This window comes from Aquarana catesbeiana, linkage group LG12, assembly GCF_042186555.1.
Source record: "Aquarana catesbeiana isolate 2022-GZ linkage group LG12, ASM4218655v1, whole genome shotgun sequence".
NCBI lineage: Eukaryota > Metazoa > Chordata > Amphibia > Anura > Ranidae > Aquarana > Aquarana catesbeiana.
This window is the reverse complement of record NC_133335.1, coordinates 199,145,538-199,166,721: the sequence shown is the minus strand read 5'-3', so window position 1 is coordinate 199,166,721 and position 21,184 is coordinate 199,145,538. Positions and strand designations below refer to the sequence as shown.

Below are 21,184 nucleotides of genomic sequence, written 5' to 3'. Positions count from 1 at the left end.
CAGAACTGTGGCGAAAAGTCCTTCGGAGTTCAGTCCGACGAGAAGTCCGCTCGTGTGTACACAGCATAATACTGTGTACTATTTTGGTGGAGGTAGACAAGGCCCCAGAGCTTTTATCCTTGTTTTGGGGTCCATGGGTCAAGAGATTGCCTGTAGCTATTCCACTTAACTTTTTCATACCTAAAGTCCTAAATTTGTATGCTTAGTGCATGCTAATTGCATACTAACTGAATAAAATGTTTAGGCAGGACCTCGCACTACATAGTTATGGTAAACCTAAAGGAGTTTGTACAATCTGTACAGGACGCCAGAGATGGGTCCCCGGTGGAAGGTATGTGTCTCCTTTGTTAGGGTTTTCACCCGTGCAGGATGAGGGGTTCTGGGGTGATCCGTTAAAGGTGGACAACTGACTTGCAGTTTTCCCAGGATTATTAAGTCGTCATATAGGTCCCGAAATTTGGAGGCTCGGGAAGATTTTGGGTGGGAAAGAGCCTCCAACTCTGACTATGGGTACTTTAGTCCTGAAAAGGCTACCACCACCTACAAGAAAGGGTTGAAAAGGGCAGGAAGCAGCCAGTATATGTCCGTGAGATATTGAATAAAACAGGACACAGTTGTGAGATGGCCGTGGGCTGTTTGTCTGCTGAGACGATTCTGGACTGAACCTTTTCACTGGACCCCTGGAGCAGACGGGAACTTTAAACCCTGTTGTGGGACAAATTTATGCTGGCGCTGAGCTAAAATGTTGTTTTTGTACTAGAGACTATGGACTGTTTTGTTTGTTTTTTTTCTGAAGAAAAGCTATTTTTGTTTGCCTGTTTTGAAGAAATAAAACTGTTTGTTTTTACGAAAGATGGCTGGCTAGTGATCCGGACCTCCAGATATCACAAATCATATTGTAATGCATATCATCATCTTTTGTCAGTTTTAAAATATAATAGCTGGCTGCATAATAAAACAGAAAAGTCTTTTTTGAACTGAAAGATGATTTTTCCTTTAACCGCATAAAACTGAATTCAAGTGTTAATTTGCATTGTATTTATCAGATTGAATTGCCTTATTTCAAGTGACTTGAAAAATATAGGTTTAGGACTCTTGCACACGGACTCCCGAGCCCGTTCCATGTACACTCTGGAGTTCATTCCCTCCGCCCGGAAAGTCCAGGTGCAGAGTACAGCCTCCCGTAGACATCATCGGCTGTGCCCAGCTGTATTCCATGTATAAGGTGATGCTATCGTAAACACAGGTATAGAGTAAGGGCATATGCAAAAAATAGAAAATGTTCTATTTTTTGCACCCACACTGCCAACACCTGGGCACACCCTACACTTTTCCCGTAGTTTTCTTTACCCTGGGCATTATGCCAAGCCAAACAAACACTTTATGACTCAAACAGACAGAAACACAGGCACACTATTGAGGCTCCATTTATACTACTGCGTAATGCATAGCATGAAATATAACATGTGGTGGTGCAATGCAGTGCCATTTATTCTGAGTGTCACTCCCACGCACCCTGCCAATGGCCATGTGTTGCAGTAGAGGACAACACATTAATGTGCATTGCCATTCAGTGCACTGCCATAAATGGTACATGCCAGTGGTGGCTGGTGCTCAAAATTTATGGGGGGGCACAAACTGAAAAATACTGGGAAAAAAAACATCAATTGTAGCCTCACTGTGCCCATCAAATGCAGCCATCGTGCCCATCAAATGCAGCCACTGTGCCATCGATTGCAGCCATTGTGCCCATCAAATGCAGCCAATGTGCCATCAATTACAGCCATTGTGCCCATCAAATGCAGCCACTGTGCCCATCAAATGCAGCCACTGTGCCCATCATATGCAGCCACTTGTGCCCATCATATGCAGTCACTTGTGCCCATCCTATGTAGCCACTTGTGCACAACAAATTCAGCCACTTGTGCCCATCATATGCAGCCACTTGTGCCCATCAAATGCAGCCACTTGTGCCCATCAAATGCAGCCACTTGTGCCCATCATATGCAGCCAATTGTTCCTGTCAAATGCAGCCACTTGTGCCCATTATATGCAGCCACTTGTGCCCATCAAATGCCACCACTGTGACCCCCGCCCACCGGCTGTGTGCCGGGTACTTACCCCAATGTAGTGGCGGGTCCTCCATGCTTCCCCCTCTTCTCTTCTTCGGTCTGCTAGGCATCCAATGGGGGCGCCTCTGCCTTCAGCCAATCAGGTGATGGGTATTAGACCAGTGCTACCTGATTGGCAGGGAGGCGGTTCAGTTGCACTGCTTCGTGTATGGGCTCCGCTTTGCTCAGCAGGGGATCGCTCCCTCGATCCCCGCTGTGCAGGCAGATGACAGGTCGGTCTCTGCATAGGGACCAACCTGTCAGAGCACCGCTCTCCTCTATGGGGGATCGGATGAAGACGGACCATAGAGTGCGTTTTCATCCCATCTGCCAGATGGATGGAAAAGTAGGGTTTCCATTCATCACACTTTAGCGGATCAGAGCCGACATGTCCCCGCTGACATCCGTCGCCCATAGACCTGTATGGAGCGTCCATTCAGGTCTGCCTAAAAAACTGACAGGCAGGCCTGAACGGTCCGCCTGTGTGAAAGGGGCCCAAACATTTGGCTTCAATTTGTCAGTGTATTTAAATTTGCTAACACATTTAGCATTACCCCCCCCGCAGGCTGACAATGCTGCTGTCTTCTGTGTCCCCTGTGCTCATTCATCCAGAGTGGGGGCACTCTAAGGCCTTGTGCACACTGGATGTTTTTACAGCTGTTGTTTTTGGCTTCAGGCATTTTTTTCTGCAGCCAGTAAACTCCCCAGCATGTTATCCTATGTGTCCATGCACACATAAGCTTTTATCATCATTTTTTTGGCAAGGCCAATTTCTGGCTGGAAAAAAACTCCAAAATTAGTGTGTGTGAAGAGGAGTTTTTTAGCTGTAAACTCTAAAAAAAAAAAAAAGCTTAAAAACATGTTTATTCAACATTTATGAGCGTTTTTAGCCATAAGCTTTTGTGGGATCAGCAGGTATTTTTTGCAGTTATCAAACAGATATAACAAAATATTTTCAAGGAAGCAAATAAAAGAATCTCCTTGTTAGATGTTACATACACTTGAACATTCAGGTACGGGTCTGCTTTATATAGAGCGATGCAATAACTAAATCTGGCCATACATGGGTTGAAATTCGGTTGGTTCAGCAGGGGCTGGCCAAATTCAAATCCATGCGTGGCCACTGTGGTTGAACAGATGTTGACCTTCTGGTTGCCTTCTGTTCAACTACCCTGTTCTGTTCAAAAGTCACTCAATCAGAGCTGCAGGCTTTAGAGTGCAGCGCTGATTTGTGTATTCTGACGGCGGGGGAGTCTCATCACTGTCAAAATACGACACAGTGGGGAGGATTCCCCTATCCATCTGGATGGGGAAATCAGGTCATATTTATTCTTTGTTCAACCTGCTCATCATTGGTCAGCCTTACAGTGATTTTAGATGAAGACTGGATCTTACCTGCTCTGTGAAAGGGACTAAGCACACAGGGCAATCTGTGGCCGAATCTACTGATTCTTTGATTAACACCATGCTGTGTAAACAGTGAAGGTCCATTAGTTACACTGTCAGGATAGTAGTGGGAACCGACTATAGAGGAGGGTGTGAATGCTTTGTCTGCAGTAATCATCCTCAATACATGTTTAGGTAAAGCGTTGCTTTCTTTTATCTCCTCCTGGGTCAGATGCCACAATCTGGCGCAGTTAATTGAACCTATACTGCCCATACAGGACGAAGTATGGGCTAGTTTTAACCGCTTCAATGCTGGACACTTTCACCCCCTTCGTGCCCAGGCCATTTTTCAGCTTTCAGTGCTGTCATACCTTGAATGACAATGGCGTGGTTATGCAATGTTGTACACAAACAAAATTTTTATATATTTTTTTGAGACAGATAGAGCTTTCTTTTGGTAAAAAATGAAAAAAAAAAAGAAAATTATGAGAAAAATTTTTTTTTTTAGTTTCTGTTATAAAATTATGTAAATAAGTAATTTTTCTCCTTCACTAATGTGTGCTGATGAGGCTGCACTGATGGGCACCGATGATGTGGCACTGATGAGGAGTCACTAAAATGCAGCACTGATGAGCACTGATAGGCGGCACTGATAGGCAACACTTCTGTGCATTGATAGGCAACACTTCTGTGCATTGATAGGCGGTACTGATAGGCAACACTTCTGTGCATTGATAGGCAACACTTCTGTGCATTGATAGGCGGTACTGATAGGCAACACTTCTGTGCATTGATAGGCGGTACTGATAGGCAACACTTCTGTGCACTGATAGGCGGCACTGATAGGCAACACTTCTGTGCATTGATAGGCGGCAATGATAGGCAACACTTCTGTGCACTGATAGGCGGCACTGATAAGAAACACTTCTGTGCACTGATAGGCGGCACTGATAAGCAACACTTCTGTGCACTGATAGGCGGCACTGATAGGCAACATTTCTGTGCACTGATAGGTGGCATGGATAGGCAAAACTGATGGGCAGTACTGATGAGCAAGTGCTGCTGGGAACTGACTGGCAGCACTGCTGGGCACTTATTGGCATCACTGCTGGACACTGTTGGGTCTGCACTGATGATCAGTGCCCTGATTATCTGTGCAGATTTCCCCTGTGAGGAAATTATGCTGATCGGCTCTCGTCTCCTCACACACTGTCAATGTGAGGAGAGGAATGCCAATAACTGCCATTTCCTTGTTTGCATGTGATCAGCTGTGAATGGACACAGCTGATCACATGGGTAAAGACCCTCATCATCGGAGGCAAGCGAGGTGAGAGTGGGACGACCTCATATGACTCCCCCCCCCCCCAGAAGGAGAGAGCCACCTTGTGCCCGTCAATTGACAATACGGCAGGCGGAAGGTGGTTAAGGGTTAGTTTACACTAGCATTAGCTCTCGGAGAAGTGATCCACGGTCCATGGTGGACTGCTCATTAGAGGGCAATTGACAATTTGATGAGAAGGCGTTATGTCCCTAAAAGCACACACCACTGCACAATGCAGCAATGCACACAGTTGCGGCCCATTCAGGTGAATGGGTTGCGTTAGGCAGACAGTAATGCCAGCCGAGTGTGATGGGATGATACATTGTGCTGTGCCATGCCTTTGCAGCTTAGGAGGGAACGGTAAAAACACAGCTCATCCACGTATTTTTACCATCTCAACAACCGCAATTTTAAACAAAGCCTAAGACCGCCCCTTCAGTGTGAAGAGGGAGACTATCAGGCAAACCTGTTACTTTGTGCTGAAGCACATGTATGGTGTTTTCAGCCCATTGTTTTTACTTTTATATTCTTTCACGTTCATGACTATTTGCTTTAATAAAAAAATATATATATATATTACATGCAATTCAGGCGTAGAGGGAAAAAAGGTTCCAGCACCATTCTGGTGCGGATGCAATGTGATTTCAGCTATACAAAATTCCTGTTCAAATCACATGTGGTGTCTACATCGTACAAATGTGAACCTAGGCATATATCCCTTCCATCACTTCCTGGCTCGCCTACCAGTTTGCTTTCCTAAATAAGACAAACCCAGTGCAGCCCGGGTTGCCTGAGCAGCTTCCTAGTTCTCTGAGCTCCTGTTTGCTAGTGATTTATGTACCGACCCCAGTGTTCTATCAGATTACCGCTACCTGTCAGATCGTGTAACAGAAGGGATGTTCCAACCAAAAAATACTTATTGTGCATGCATTATGCGTTCAACATGCGTTCCACGATGCTATGCGTTCCAAATACTTCCTGATCTGGTGAGTAGCGGTGATCTGATAGAACACCCATGCAGACATCTTACTACACCCATCTACATCTTGAATTTCAGAATAATTTTATCAATAAAGTGAGCGTATATAAAGAAATCTAGTATATTAACATCTGCAATGCTGTTTTGATGTTACAATTTGAAAGAAGCTGGACGCCAGCAGTAGGAAGGTGGTGGAGGCCATGTTGGTACACCCCGCACTGCTCAGCGCTAAACCTTTAGGCTTTCAAAATGAAACATCCAAACAGCATCACAGATATATATATATTTATTTATTTATTTATTTCAGGTACTTATATAGCGCCGTCAATTTATGCAGCGCTTTACATATACATTGTACATTCACATCAGTCCCTACCCTCAAGGAGCTTACAATCTAAGGTCCCTAACTCACATTCATACATACTAGGGACAATTTAGACAGGATCTAATTAACCTACCAGCATGTCTTTGGAGTGTGGGAGGAAACCGGAGTACCCGGAGGAAACCCACGCAGGCACAGGGAGAACATGCAAACTCCAAGCAGGTAGTGTCGTGGTTGGGATTCGAACCAGTGACCCTTCTTACTGCTAGGTGAAAGTGCTACCACTACACCACTGTGCCGCCCATATATACTCACTTTATTGCTATAATTACTCTGAAATTCAAGATGTAGCTGGGTGTAGTAAGATGTCCGCTTGGGTGTTCTATCAGATTACCACTACCCATCAGATCCTGAAGTGTTTGGAACGCATAGCGCCGTGGAAAGCATGTTGGAACACATAGCGCATGCGCAGTAAGTATTTTTTGGTTCGGAACATCACTTCTGTTACACGATCTGACGGGTATCGATAATCTGATAGAACACTGGCTTCATATTCTGTTTGTGATTGTCTGCCACCCGTGTTGACCTTAGCTTGTTTCCTGGATCTTCCTCTGTCTCCTGCCGTTTGCACACGCGAGTGGTCTCCGTATTGGCAACTGGGCAAACCTGGGGGCCGCATCCTGGTTCCAGTTTACAGCAAGTCCATCCCCACCATCAGGAGCCCTGGTGAAAAAGCAGGCTGGAGCTAAGGCTCCATACCCCAGGGAACCCCGGGTTGGCGTTCTACAAGGAGAAATCTGACACAGACCTTCACCCAGGCGACTTTCTAGTTGTTTTTCTGCTGTTTAAAGTATAAATGCATAATATTTTTTGTGGTTCATGTGGTCAGTCCTCTAAGGGCTGGTGGGAATAACCCCTAGTAGTTCCTCCATAGGAATCTATGAAGAGGCACTCAAGATAGGAGAAAAATAAAGTTCAGCTGGTGACATTATCACCGCCACCCTAATGGTTCCTTCATAAAAATAAGTAGAGGATGCACTCCTGGAAGAAGGAATGGCAGGATGGATGCTCTGAATGTTACAGGGTCATGAAGTATGGGGAAATATCAATTCTCAATAGGGACCCAGCAATAAAATGTTTTGACAGAAATTTTAACTTATGCACACTCTATCCAAACAGATGGCGTTCCACTTTCAAAAAATGTAGGTCACATTTTAGTATGCAAATCTGTTCTTGTACATACCGTATGCCCAAATGTATACTTGCTATCTACAGGTAATGTAAGTGACTGTGCTATGCATTATAGACTTATTAGGCTTGATTTGAATATAGGTTTAAGAAATAAGTATAAGTAACTGTGATGGAAACCAAACAGATTCAAATTACCGTAACTGACATCAGACCCACAGTAAAGTGAAATCTGGTTTGTTTGTATGGGCTCCTTCAGTTTGCACTTCATTTGCAATAAATTTCGTTTTGCACAGCCATTTTACATGAAGCAAATAGCATTAGACAAACACAAGGGTTGCCAACCGTCAGTAAATTTACTGACAGTTTTTAGAAAATCTGTGATTTTTACAACTGTCTGTAACTATCAGGGGCTAATAATTTGTCATGCTGTGTTGATTTTTTAAAATGGTTGTAAAGGCAGAAGTTTTTTTTTATCTTAATGCATTCTATGCATTAAGATAAAAAAACCTTCTGTGTGCCTCAGCCCCCCTAATACTTACCTGAGCCCCATCTCGATCCACCGATGTTGCATAAGAGAAAAATTGAAATTATGTGCAGCGCTCAAAACATGGAAATACATATGTATACAAACTAATGTACACGTGCAATGAACACAAAAACTGATAATAATGAAAATGAGATGTGAAATTCACACCCAAACTAAAGTCCAAGTGCCAAAGTTGTTTTAAAACATAAACATAGCAGTCTTTAAATAAACGGTGAAAACAAATTGTGTAATTAGAAGTGGGATTCCACGTGACATCAATGTTGAGGTGAGGACACAGACAATAGAACCACCACCAGTTAGTGAGGAGGCCTACCGGAGTGAGAGGACTCAAATGGGCACATGCTCAGTGAGTCAACCACCAAAATATGGGACCTCCACATCTGGGTTCCAGATCAAGTTGTAAGGCAATCCAATTGGTCAAGAGATGTCACCAAGAAGCGGTCTTCAGAAGCAGCCAACTTGTCAAACGAAATCCTCTCAAGTGTTCAAAATAGCATAACCAAAAAAGAAAATACTCCACGTAGTGTGAATCTGTATAAACGTCAAATTTATTAAAAGCTGATTGGAAACACTTAACACATTTAGAAAGTGGATCATGCGCTTAAAATTTAAGTTTGTGGGTAACGCAATGACATCAGCATGGCTCGTCCGGACATGTTTCGTCTAAAGAGACATCATCTGGGGGGATGTTGCATAAGAGACTCGGCTGGCCCGGACTCTCCCTCCTGATTGGGTGAGACAGCAGTAGAGCGCCATTGCTGTCAATCAAAGTCAGTGAGCCAATGAGGAGAGAGAGGGGGCTGAATGGACACACAAAGCATCGGCTCGACCTGGGTGCCCCCATAGCAAGCTGCTTGCAGGGGGGAGGGCCCAGGAGCACGAATAGGGACCTGAGAAGAGGAGGATCTGGGCTTCTCTGTGCAAAACCACTGCACAGAGGAGGTAAGTATAACATGTTTGTTATTTTTAAATTTTAAAAAAATGAGACTTTAGTATCACTTTAAGTATAAACTGGGCAAATTACTTGTTATGGGTATTGTCAGTGTTTCCATATTGTGTTTATACTGTTTAAATATTGATTGTCTTAGAGTTTAATAGTTGTGCTGTCATTTTTCAGGTAGCCAGTAAAAATTGGGTTCTGTCAGTAAACTTTTCATGATTTGTCAGTAAAAACTGCTGCAGGAGGTTGGCAACACTGAACCTTACTGTGTCAATAGGATTAACTATATGAATTTATTCAATCTATAAAATGCACGTAGTAAGAGCTTCTAAACAAAATTGGTCCTGCTGAATATCACCACTGTTCTGGACATTACTGCCATCTCTGTGATCGATCACAGTTTAACTGAGCACATTATTAAACACAACTTGAACAATTTAGAACTGCCAATCTACAATAAATTGAAAATGCTGCAATTGCAATGAATTGCAAAAATTAATATTAGATCTTAAATGTCGGGAAAAATGTATAACCAAAAATATGAACGTTTTTGGCTTGTCAGGGCTAAGTAACCTCTTTTGGTTTCAGGATAGCATAGGCTAAAGTTAAACCAACCAATGACTTCTGTCTTGTCTGTGGACACTCTCCCCAATAATAGCGAATGGTTTAAAGAGCACCTGTAAAGCTCCTCTAACCCTCTTGTTTTTAATTTTACTGTTGCTGTATTGTCTCCCTTTACATTGTAAAGCACTGCACAAACTGTTGGCACTATATAAATCCTGTATAATAATAATAATAATAAATGATATGCTATGGTGGAGGAAATTGGAAGATATGCATTTTTCTGTTTATGATGTTTTATAAGGTTTTATGATAGAAGGCTAATTTAAACCTCTTCATAACTAAAAGTACCCCGAGGTGTCAATGGGGGTGATTTACCAAAACTGGAGAGTGCAAAATCTGGTGCAGCTCTGCATTGAAACCCATCAGCTTCCAGGTATTTTTGCCAAAGCTGAATTGAACAAGCTGATGTTAGAAGCTGATTGGCTACCATGCACAGCTGCACCAGATTTTGCACTCTAAGTTTTAGTAAATCAACCCCACTGTGTCTCTAGCACTATATCATTTTCTCATTATACCAGGGTCCCCAAAATCTCGATCTTTCAGATATGCAAATAAATCCTGACTTTTGTAGAGAAAGATGTGATGACATCTCTGCCCACCTCTTGCAACTTCTCATTGGTCTACTAAAGTTACCCTATAGCCCCTATCAGGGTCCCGAGGAGGCAACACTGGTGCTGATGTTGCACTATGACTACCCCTTCTGCTTTACTCACCTCTCTATTTGCCTTTGAGGTCAACCATCACACAATGTAGCCAATAGAGAAGTAAGGAAAGCAGGAGTGTGACTAGAGAGGTTCTGGTTGTTTTGTTGCATTATAGAGCAACCTGACATTTTGGGTTCCTGTAACTAAAGGATGTTTTCAGAAAGAACTTGCTGCTGCTTCAAACACCCTAATGCCCCGTACACACGATAGGATTTTCCTACGGAAAATGTGAGGAGCTTGTTGTCGGAAATTCCGACCGTGTGTAGGCTCCATCGGACATTTCTCGTCGGAATATCCGACACACAAAATTTGAGATCTGGATCTCAAATTTTCCGACAACAATATCCGTTGTCGTAAATTCCGATCGTGTGTACACAATTCTGAAGCACAAAGTTCCACGTATGCTCGGAATCAAGCAGTAGAGCTGCACTGGCTACTGAACGTAATTTTTCTTGGCTCGTCGTACATGTTGTACGTCGCCGCGTTCTTGACGTTTGGAATTACCGACAACATTTATGTGACCGTGTGTATGCAAGACAAGTTTGAGCCAACATCCGTCGGAAAAAAACATGGATTTTGTTGTCGGAAAATTCTATCGTGTGTACAGGGCATAACAGGGGCCACACATTTGTGTTAAGATGATGAACAGCCTTATTGACCAATTGCAAGTTGAGGAAGTGCCAGTTGGCTGTGCCAGCAAGTAGACTTTCTTGGCAAAAGTTTGCACATTAGACTAAATAATCTTTGAAACGGCTATATATTCCCTGAAATGAGGTTAAAAATATTCTCTCTCTGTCTTCTGCAGTCCTGGCATTACTTAACAGTAACGTGGACCCCAACCTGAGTAATGAAGATGGCTTGACAGCTCTACATCAGGTATGTGCAGACATTTTTTTGTACCAACGACACTACTTCCCAAACTGCCATTCATAGTAAGGTGCACCTGCCATTAAAACTCACACTTCACTTCAATCAACAGGGCATGTGTCAGCATGGCCAAATGAATGTTTGGTGAACCAGTCAAAACAGCCTTAATCACATTGTCCTTGGCTGTCATCAGCATTATAGGTATTTAAAGCAGAGTTCCACTGTCTCCTCCCTCCGGTGCCACATTTGGCACCTTTCACGGGGGGAGGGGGGAATGGGTACCTGTTTTTGACAGGTACCCGTTCCCCACTTCTGGGATACCTGACCGCAGCCTGATCTCCCAGAAGTTTGGTCTCCTCTGCCGCTGGACCAATTAGAAAGCGCAGTGCGCTTCACTCATGCGCAGTAAGGTTTCCTTACCTGAGACGGCGACGACTGCATCCGACAGCCGATCCGAAAATCGTCTGGGATGCTGATATCGCGGGCTCCCTGGACAGGTAAGTGTCCATATATTGAAAGTCAGCAACTGCAGTATTTGTAGCTGCTGACTTTTAATTTTGCATGGGGGGGGGGGGCTGGACCTCCTCTTTAAACTCTTTACAGACTTCAGGCACCCTCCCCCTTCTAAGGCTCCACCTGAAAAAAGTAAATTAAAACCTAATTCAATGGTGCACCCCCCCCCCCACCACCACCTTTATTGTTTTTTGTATACATACTTTTAGTATGGGGGTGTTTGGCCTGGTCACTTTAAGTGGAGGTCTGCTGAAAAAAAATATTAAAAGCCAGCAGCTACAAATACTGCAGCTGCTGACTTTTAATATATGGACACTTACCTGTCCAGGGAGCCCGCGGTGTCGGCAGCCGAAGCCAATCCGTCCTTCGGCTCTTGGCTGCTGCCGCCGCCATTATCGGTAAGGGAATAAGGAAGTGAAGCTGTGCGGCTTCACTTCCTGGTTCCCTACTGCACATGCGCGAGTCGCGCTGTGCGAACTCTCAGGTCCCTGCTGTGTTCTGGGACCTGTGTGTCTCCCAGAATACAGCGGGGGAGGACAGGGTAGGCCCCGGAAGTGGCGTAGGTCACCGCAAGCGCCACGGTGATCTATGCCAGGAAGTGGGAGCAAATACCTGTATTAGACAGGTATCTGCTCCCTCCTCCCCCCTGAAAGGTGCCAAATGTGACACCGGAGGGGGGGAGGAATCCAAAAAGTGGAAGTTCCATTTCTAGGTGGAACTCCACTTTAATATCCCAGATCCTTCCCTCCTCTTCATTCTGTAGTGGCTGGCAGGTCCTGCAGCATTGTGAGCACAGGGAAAGGGTCGTTTATGCCCTGAGCAGACAGAAGGTAGCTTAAATGATCCTACAATGGCTCTGCAGGGAACAGAGCTTGAGATAAGGTGAGTACTGCAGAGAAAGCTGTTTTTTTTTTAAATTAGAGCAGAACTTTACCCATAACAACCTGATAAAAATAATGTTCTTTAGCAAGGAACATACATTCCACGTTAATAATTATGCTACCAAAATGAGTGTTTGCTGTAAATTACCTCCAGTATTGCTCCTGTTTCTTCTTGCTGGAGGCTGCCATTTTGCTGAAGCACAGAGCCCCTGAACAGCAGTAAATCACAAAGTGGAACTAAACCCATTGATTTATCAGTTTAAAAAAACAGTTACATTCCTGGAATGCTGGAAATGAAAACTGTCACATTTGCTCGTGTCCAAACTGTGACCAAACTGTCAAACTATCAAATTGCTGGTGTCATAACTGATCACATGTGCAGCACCATGGCAGCTGCAGTTTAAACAGAAGCTTCTTTGGCTGTAAAAGATAGGAGGGTTTAATTCCGATTTAAAGTGGATGTAAACCCTCACATATATCCAGTGAAGTGATAAACAGAGATGAAATAAATCTCCCTACATACGTTTTACATGTATATCTGCTGTCTTCAGCTTTATATATTCTTTAGAAAGTTCAGAGATTTTCTCTTCCTGTTTAGTACTGGGAGTGGATTATTGGCATACAGCCAAATCAGCTGATTGGAGGAAAGGCACATGCCCCCACTCCACATAGGCAGAGACTCTCAGAGCTGTTCTGTGAATAGTTTAGCTCTCTGCTAATCTACTTATAGCAACTTCCCTCAACACAAATTTCAGGCTGGTTTTATCTCAGTTGTTGGAGAACTTGTCAGAAGTTATCATTCAGATAACAGAAAAACGGGGCAGGAGAAAGCCACCGGACTTAGTGCTTTGAAGGGGAGATAAGAAAACACTGCAGATATATGTGCCCAGCTCAAATTTCATGAATCTGGTTTACATCCACTTTAAGGCTGTCAGCAGATTGACTTCTACACACTCAACAGTGCCTAAAAATGGAGAGCAACTGAGCATGTGCAGAGCAGGCAGGGTGAGACAGTGTATTACTGGATTTTAAACATTATAAGCACTTATTTTTACATAGCTTTACCTGCAAAAGGGGCCAGTCTGAAGCGATCTAGCAGGACTTAATTTTCTGACTAACGTTCCACTTTAAACTGCTGCAGGGCAATTTAATTTTAAAGCTGCAGTTGGGCTTTAAGACTACAGACTCACCTTTAAGGGTTAATGGTAGCTGACTGTTTATGTTATGTTATAGTACTTAAAGTATTACTAAATCTACAACAGTAAAATCAGTCTGTATAATGAAGTAAAACGTGCTTGTCATACTCAATGTGGAACCTAAGGGGTTAATCCTGCACATTGTGTAAAAAGGCTGTTTGATCCTGTCTTCTCTGATCCTCCCCTTCTTCCAAAGTCCCTAAACCATCTCCTGATAGAACAGAGCCTTGGGAGCACTCTGCACATGCTCAGTTTGCTGTGTTTTGAGAGTTTTTTTTTTTTTTTTGGAGGGTGCATGTGATCAGCACAGGGCCGGCTTCACTTCCCGGTTCCCTAATGCGCATGCGCGAGTCGCTGCGCAATCCAAATGGTCCCTGCTGTCTCTGGGACACGTGTGTGTACCAGCAGACAGCGTGGGGGGATGGGAAGTGGCGTAGACTCCCGTGGGAGTCTATGCCCAGGAGGGGGTGCAAATACCTGTCTTAGACAGGTATCTGCACCCCCCTCCCCCCGAAAGGTGCCAAATGTGACACCAGGGGGGGGGGGGGGTTCCCAAAATTTCAAAGGTTCAATTTTTCTGTGAACCTCCGCTTTAACTCTGTCAGAGGGGTTAAGTGAAGCCACTGCCATTTTTAACCATAAGAAAGAACTTCAGAGACTGCACATTCTCAGCACCCTACATAGATCTGAGTATCAAGGCAGGCATTGTCTGCCACCCACTGTTTGTCCGTCTGATCCTGTATCCTCGGTCTTAATTATACTGGCCTGTGTTCAATGCTGTTTTTCACAGTGGTAGGAAAGTAGCTGGCCTTGGAGCACTAGAGCTCAGACTCATAGGGAGAAACACAATTCATCATCAAGTTCCCATCATTATTAGAATAATGCTTTTTTCATTCTTAAAGAGCCAATACAACACATGTTCTAAATGAATAGCATGGATCTGTTTGTTTTCTCCCGTTCTGCTTTCTCTAATTCCTAAGTATCATATATAGGAAAATGATTATTCCACCCAAAGGTGATTTTTATTTTTGTAGAGCCTGAGATAGCCCCTGCCTGATTGAAAAAAAAAAAAAAAAAAAGGTCAAGCCCTAACTAATTTTCCTCTTTTTATCCTAATGTGCAGGCTTCTGCAGTACTATGTGCTGGGTAAAGGCTTCTTTTAAGATAATGACCCCATGAGCATGGGTCATTAGAAGCCTTCATGTATACCGAAACTTTATTAAGGTTTTAGATGTGCTTAAAGTGATTGTAAAGGTAAAATAAAATTTTAAAAAATAATAAAAAAATAAAAAATAACAAACATGTCATACTTACCTCCACTGTGCAGCTCGTTTTGCACAGAGTGGCCCCGAACATTCTCTTCTGAGGTCCCCCGACGGCTCTCGCGGCTCCTCCCCACATCTGATAACCCCCTTTGGAGAAGCGGCTCCCCGAGGGGGTTACCTTGTTGGCGCGCTCCCGAGTCCAGCATTCGGCGTCCATAGAGGCCGAATGCAGGAGTCGGCCCCGCCCCCCCAGCGCTCGCGTCATTGGATTTGATTGACAGCAGTGGGAGCCAATGGCTGCGCTGCTATCAATCTATCCAATCAAGAGCCGAGAACCCCAGGCAAAGAGAGAGCGCATCCCTGCTGGTCAGGTTCGAGGGTTTAGGTAAGTGAAACGGGGGACGGGGGGGCTGGAGGACCGGTCACTGACAGGTGTTTGTTCACCTTAAGGCATAGGATGCCTTAAGGTGAAAAAACACGAACCTTTACAACCCCTTTAACTATGGTAGGGCTGTATGGGTAATTGATAATACCATCAACCCATCATCAAGATTATGTAATTTTGTATGAAGGCCTATCAACTCAAATGCACTTTCCTGTCCTTATAAAATCTTCTCAAGAACAATTTACTTAAAGCTGAACCCCAGGCAAATATCCAAATACATAGATGTAATAAAACATTGTACATTGTCATCCTTGCTAATAGATTTGTATTCCTGGCCATCTAGCCCTGAGACTTATACATGGGTCGAACTTAAGGTTGCCACCTGTCCGGTATTCACCCGGACAGTTTGGGTTTTGAATCATGCGTCCGGGTTTCAGTCCGCCTGAAACCCGGACACATTATTCAGACAGGAATGTGGTTCGAAACAGGGCCTGACAGAAGGGTGAGAAGGCACTATGCGTTTTGCATTACTATTCTGTTTGGAGCGCCCAAAGGTGTCCCAGGTCTGTTACAATCCTAAAGTGTATACAAACATTTTTTATTTGCTGTGCGCTGCTAAACTGTTCGGGTTTGGCTTGAAGAAAAAGTGTCAACCCTAGTCGAACTCCCAACTAATCTTCTTTCTAAAATCAGAAATGTTGTGTGTTTTGTGATCCGATGGTGCCACCAGTTCAGCCAAGCAAGTGTTCAATTTCACCTCATGTTGCTACAGAAAAATCATTTTTGCGGTCGGGAATCTTGTTTTCTTCCTGGGAAATTCTTGTGCTCATGCGTATTTTTTTCCTGATTATATTTCTCACACGATTCTCCCATCATTGATTAGAAAATCTTTCTTTTTTCAAAAAATTTCCAACGTGCTCGGTCACTCAAATTCGATGGTCACGCGAAAATCTACCGTTGCTGCAGCCCACTAATGGTGCAAAATTTGAACGACAATTCTTCGAATTCGAAAAGAGAAGATTTTCGATAGAAAATTCTTTCTGAATTTGACCCATGTATGGCCGGCCTTACACAGCTCTGCTACAAAGCAAAGCCCTGTGTAGCGGAGGAGTCCTGATTTCCTCTCTTACAGGTTTCCTCCCCACCCCAATCCTTTAAGGACAGAAAAAACGAGAAGGCTCCTGTTGCCCATTCATAGAAGCTGAGCTCCATCACTGAGCAAAGCTGCCCTGAGCAGAAAACACAGATCCACAGAATGCATGAAGAAGCAGTGAGATCCTTGCACCACCGGTCCTCGTGTACAGCTTCCACTCCAAGAAGCCCCCAGATTAACAGTGAGCAGCACTGTATTGACATCACCAAACCTCAACAGATTGTGAGATTAGCAGTCAAAGGCAGAAGTGCCTTAAGCAATCTACAACTGCACATGGAAGAACATTGAGGATCAGGACACAGGGGTGCCCACTAGGCACAGAAGGTTCACTAGTATTTTACCATCATGCATTACAGTTAAAGTGATTGCAAGGGTAATTTTTAATTTTTTTTAAGTAACAAACATGTCCTACTTACCTCCACTGTGCAGCTCGTTTTGCACAGAGTGGCCTCAAGCCTGCTCTTCTGGGGTCCCACGGCGGCTCTCGTGGCTCCTCCCCACTTCTGATAACCCCCTTGGAGACGCGCTTCCCCGAGGTTACCTTGCGGGCGCGCTCCTGAGTCCAGCATTTGCGTCTATAGACACAGAATGCCGGACTCGGCCCTGCCCCCCCGGCACCGGCGTCATTGGATTTGATTGACAGCAGCGGGAGCCAATGGCTGCGCCAGTCAAGAGCCAGGAGCCCATGGAGAAAGAGCCAGCCGACTGAATGAAGGGGTTCAGGTAAGTAAAACGGGGGGGCTAGGGGGTCGGTGACTGCCAGGTGTTTTTTCACCTTGATGCATAGGATGAAAAAACACGTACCTGTGTAACCCCTTTGAGTGCAAATAGCTGTCTTATATTAGCCATGGGAGCCAGATGAAGAGAAGCTGACTTTGGTGTTCTCTGCCGAAAGATCTTCACATCGGACAAACTTCAGGGTGTGTCAGATGCTCTAATTTCTGCTGAACTCTGTGTCTTCTTTTGTTGACCCCTTTGTCACTACAGGGGATAGGTGCACAGGTGGGGGACAAGAGTATCTGACACCCAGAAGTGCATCAGATATATAGATTCTCCAGGCAGTCAATAGAGCAAAGCTCCTACGTTAGGGTGCCATGACATGTAAATATAATATGCCTTAGCATTTTAATATACAATCTATATAGATAGATAGATAGATAGATAGATAGATAGATAGATAGATAGATAGATAGATAGATAGATAGATAGATAGATAGATAGATAGATAGATAAGATAAGATAAGATAAGATAAGATAAGATAAGATAAGATAAGATAAGATAGATAAGGTAGTTACGCTTTAAATGATAGAGACAGAATATCAACCAAAAATCCAGAAAAAACACATGATATAAATTAAGCTGCAGTCCAGTGAGTAACATAAGTATTTGATCCCCTACCAACCAACAATAATTCTGGCTCCCACAGACTGGCTACAGTATGTGCTCATGTGGTACACAGATAAGTCCTGACAATTTAAGAAGGTGCTCCTGATGATAACTCGTTATTTGTATAAAAGACACCTGTCCACAGAATCTCTTTCTTTTATTCAAACCTCAACATCATGGGCAAGACCAACAACCTATCAAAGGATGTCAGGGACAAGACTGCAGACCTGCACAAGGCAGGAATGGGCTACAAGACCATCAGCAAGAAGCTTGGTGAGAAGATGACAGCTGTTGGAGCCATTATTCGCAAATGGAAGAAATACAAAATAATCTTTAATCACCCTCTGTATGGAGCTCCATGCAAGCTTTTGCCTCATGGGGTAAGGATGATCATGAGAAAAGTGAAGGCTCAGCCTAGGACTACATGGGGGGAGCTTGTGAATGATTTCAAGGCAGCTGGGACCACAGTCACCAAACAAACTATTGGTGATACAATACGCCGCCATGGATTGAAATCTTGCAGCGCCTGCAAGGTCCCCCTCTGCAAGAAGGCATATGTATAGGCCCGTCGGAAGTTTACCAATGAACATCTAAATGATTCAGAGAAGGATTGAAAGAAAGTGCTGTGGTCAGATGAGACCAACATTGAGCTCTTTGGCATTAACTCGACTTGCCGTGTTTGGAGGAAATAAAAAAGCTGACTATGACCCTAAGAACACCATCTATACAGCCAATCACAGAGGTGGAAACATTATGCTTTGAGGTTGTTTCTCTGCTAAAGCTACAGGCCAACTTTTCCACATTGAGGGGCCAATGGACGGGGGCCATATATTGTACAATCTTGGATGAGAACCTTCTTTCCTCAGCCAGAAGACTGAAGATGAGTCGTGGATGGGTCTTCCAGCATGACAATGACCTAAAACATACCGCCAAGGCAATGAAGGAGTGGCTCAAGAGGAAGCACTTTAAAGTCATGGAGTGGCCTAGTCTCCAGATTTTAATTCTATAGAAAATTTATGGAGGGAGCTGAAACTTCGAGTTGCCAAGTGACAGCCAAGAAACCTTAAGGATTTAGAGAAGATCTGTAAAGAAGATCCAACAAAAATCCCTCCTGAGATGTGTGCCAACCTGGTACCCAACTACAAGAATAGTCTTACCTCTGTGCTTGCCAACAAGGGTTTCTCCACCAAGTACTAACTCATGTTTTGCTTGGGGATCAAATATTTATTTTACTCACTGAACTGCAACACAATTTATAACATTTGTATAATGTGTTTTTTTCTGTATTTTTGGTTGATATTCTGTCTCTATCATTTAAAATGCACCTATGATAAAAATTATAGACCCTTCATTTCTTTGCAAGTGGGCAAACTTACAAAATCTGCAGGGGATCAAATAATTATTTTCCCAACTGTATATATACTGTGTATATATATATATATATATATATATATATATATATACATAAATGCCAAGCAACTGGCATTTTCACATGGAGATCATCAGTTGCAGCCCCTATATTACTTTTATGACAGGTTTACTTGTGCAATTAGTAATAGTTAATTTAGCAATCTAAGATTCACTTAGACAGCAATCACACATGATGTACTTGGTACATCTGCTCAGTAGCAATTTGTTCTTAGAAATCCTGTCAAGGCATTGGCAGGAGTACATGATGTTGCATAATTTGTACTGAACATGTACTAAATAGTTGTACTTGCTTTAATGTTTGTGAAAATTAACCCAATAGCAGCCCAAGGCAAGTCAGCTTTGCTTCCAGAGCTACCGCTAGTATAAGCTGGAATAGTATAATATGTAATTTATCTGAGAGGTTGTGTGCTTAGTATCCATTAGGTGCCCATTTACTTTGACCACCTGATGCATTCCATGTCTTTAAAGAGTTTATATATATACAGTACATATCCTCTAGTGACTTGTTTTTGACATTTGCATGACAACTATATAATTTAAAGCAGAATTTAAGAACACAGCAGAATGTCACATAGCATGTCATCCTCTAGTGCTGGCAATTCAAGGCTCGCTGTCACCGTTTCATCCCCCTGCTTCTTCTCTGCTGTTTCTAGGTAGATAATTGCTAGGTAATTGTACACTTACCTACTAGAGTGCCCTTGCGCATAATGGCATACTAGAGTGCCCTTCACTAGATGGTACATTAAAGCTCGCTGTCACTGCTCCTTCCCCCTGCTGCCGCCCTCTTTGCCATTTCTTCCGGGTCCCACATTTCTCCTCTTCAGCCATTGAGCAGGCATTGATGATGTAAATCCTGTACATGCACACACTGTTACACTGGCTCTACACTCAGCAGGTAACAGTTGAGTATATACTGCGCATGTGTCATGCTGTTTACACACAAAATTAAAAATTGCTAGAAGAAAGAAAAAGAAAATTTTTATCAGAAGAGATTTTGCATGTCTTTTCTGCCAAATAACTCTACCCCCTAGGAGTTTTAATTTCATGAACTCAGTTTGACTTTATAGAGGATCATAATTGTGGAAGCTGTGCCCACAAAAGGCAGGCAGACAACAAAGAACTAGTTATCAGCCTTTGGTCTCCCTGCAGTTGATTATTTCCTATTCTTTCCTATTACCAATGTACATGGCCTTGTTCCACATGTGTTTTTGTGTGGCAGTGGCCATTTTTGTAGAGGTACAGTTCTTTGCTTCCTCATGTCAGAGCTGCCCCCTGATGACTGGTGATCTAGTGAGGAATTAGTAGGAAGCATCAGGAGAGGAACAGAAAACACAGATCCACAGAATGCATAAAGAAAAAGCAGTGAGATCCTTGCACTAGCAGGCCTCATGTACAGCTTCCACTCCAAGAAGACCCCAGGTTAACAGTGAGCAGCACTATATTGACATCACCAAACCTCACTCAACATATTGTGAGACTAGCAGTCAAAGGTAGAAATGCCGCACATTTACAACTTCGAGGCTCAGGACACAGGGGTGCCCACTAGGCACAGAAGATTAACTGGTATTTTACCATCATGCATTACAGTTAAGTGCAAATAGCCATTTCTGATATCAACCACGGGACAAGATGAGAAGAAGCTGATCAATGTTCTCTGATGAGAGTTTGAGAGAGAAAATGGTAAAAAAAATACCCTAAATGGGCCAAAAGGTTGATCCCAAAACCATGATGAAGAGCTCAGATAATGTTGGGTGTAACATGATCTATTCAGCTGTTTTTTTGTTTTTGTTTTTTGTAAACTTGTTTAATTGAAGATAATAAAGAATAAATGGGTGTAGTATTTCAGTCATTAAACATACATCAGGATTGTCTTAAAGGCTGAGGATAAATCAAGATAGAAAGAAAAAAGGAAAACAGGAAGCGCCCAACGAAAGGATTTATGGCATATCAACTGTATATGGATCCTGTGGTTTTCTTTTAA

General features: G+C 43.4%; 1 protein-coding gene across 2 annotated transcripts in view; it reads left to right on the top strand.

Annotated features, from left to right (window-relative positions):
• Window positions 1–21,184, top strand: part of PPP1R16B (protein phosphatase 1 regulatory subunit 16B) — a 108,080-nt gene that overhangs the window by 41,677 nt on the left and 45,219 nt on the right. For both annotated transcript variants that reach the window (XM_073606419.1, XM_073606418.1), the window contains exon 3: window positions 10,931–11,001. In XM_073606419.1, the coding sequence (XP_073462520.1) occupies window positions 10,931–11,001 (71 nt within the window). The remainder of the gene's footprint in view (window positions 1–10,930; window positions 11,002–21,184) is intronic.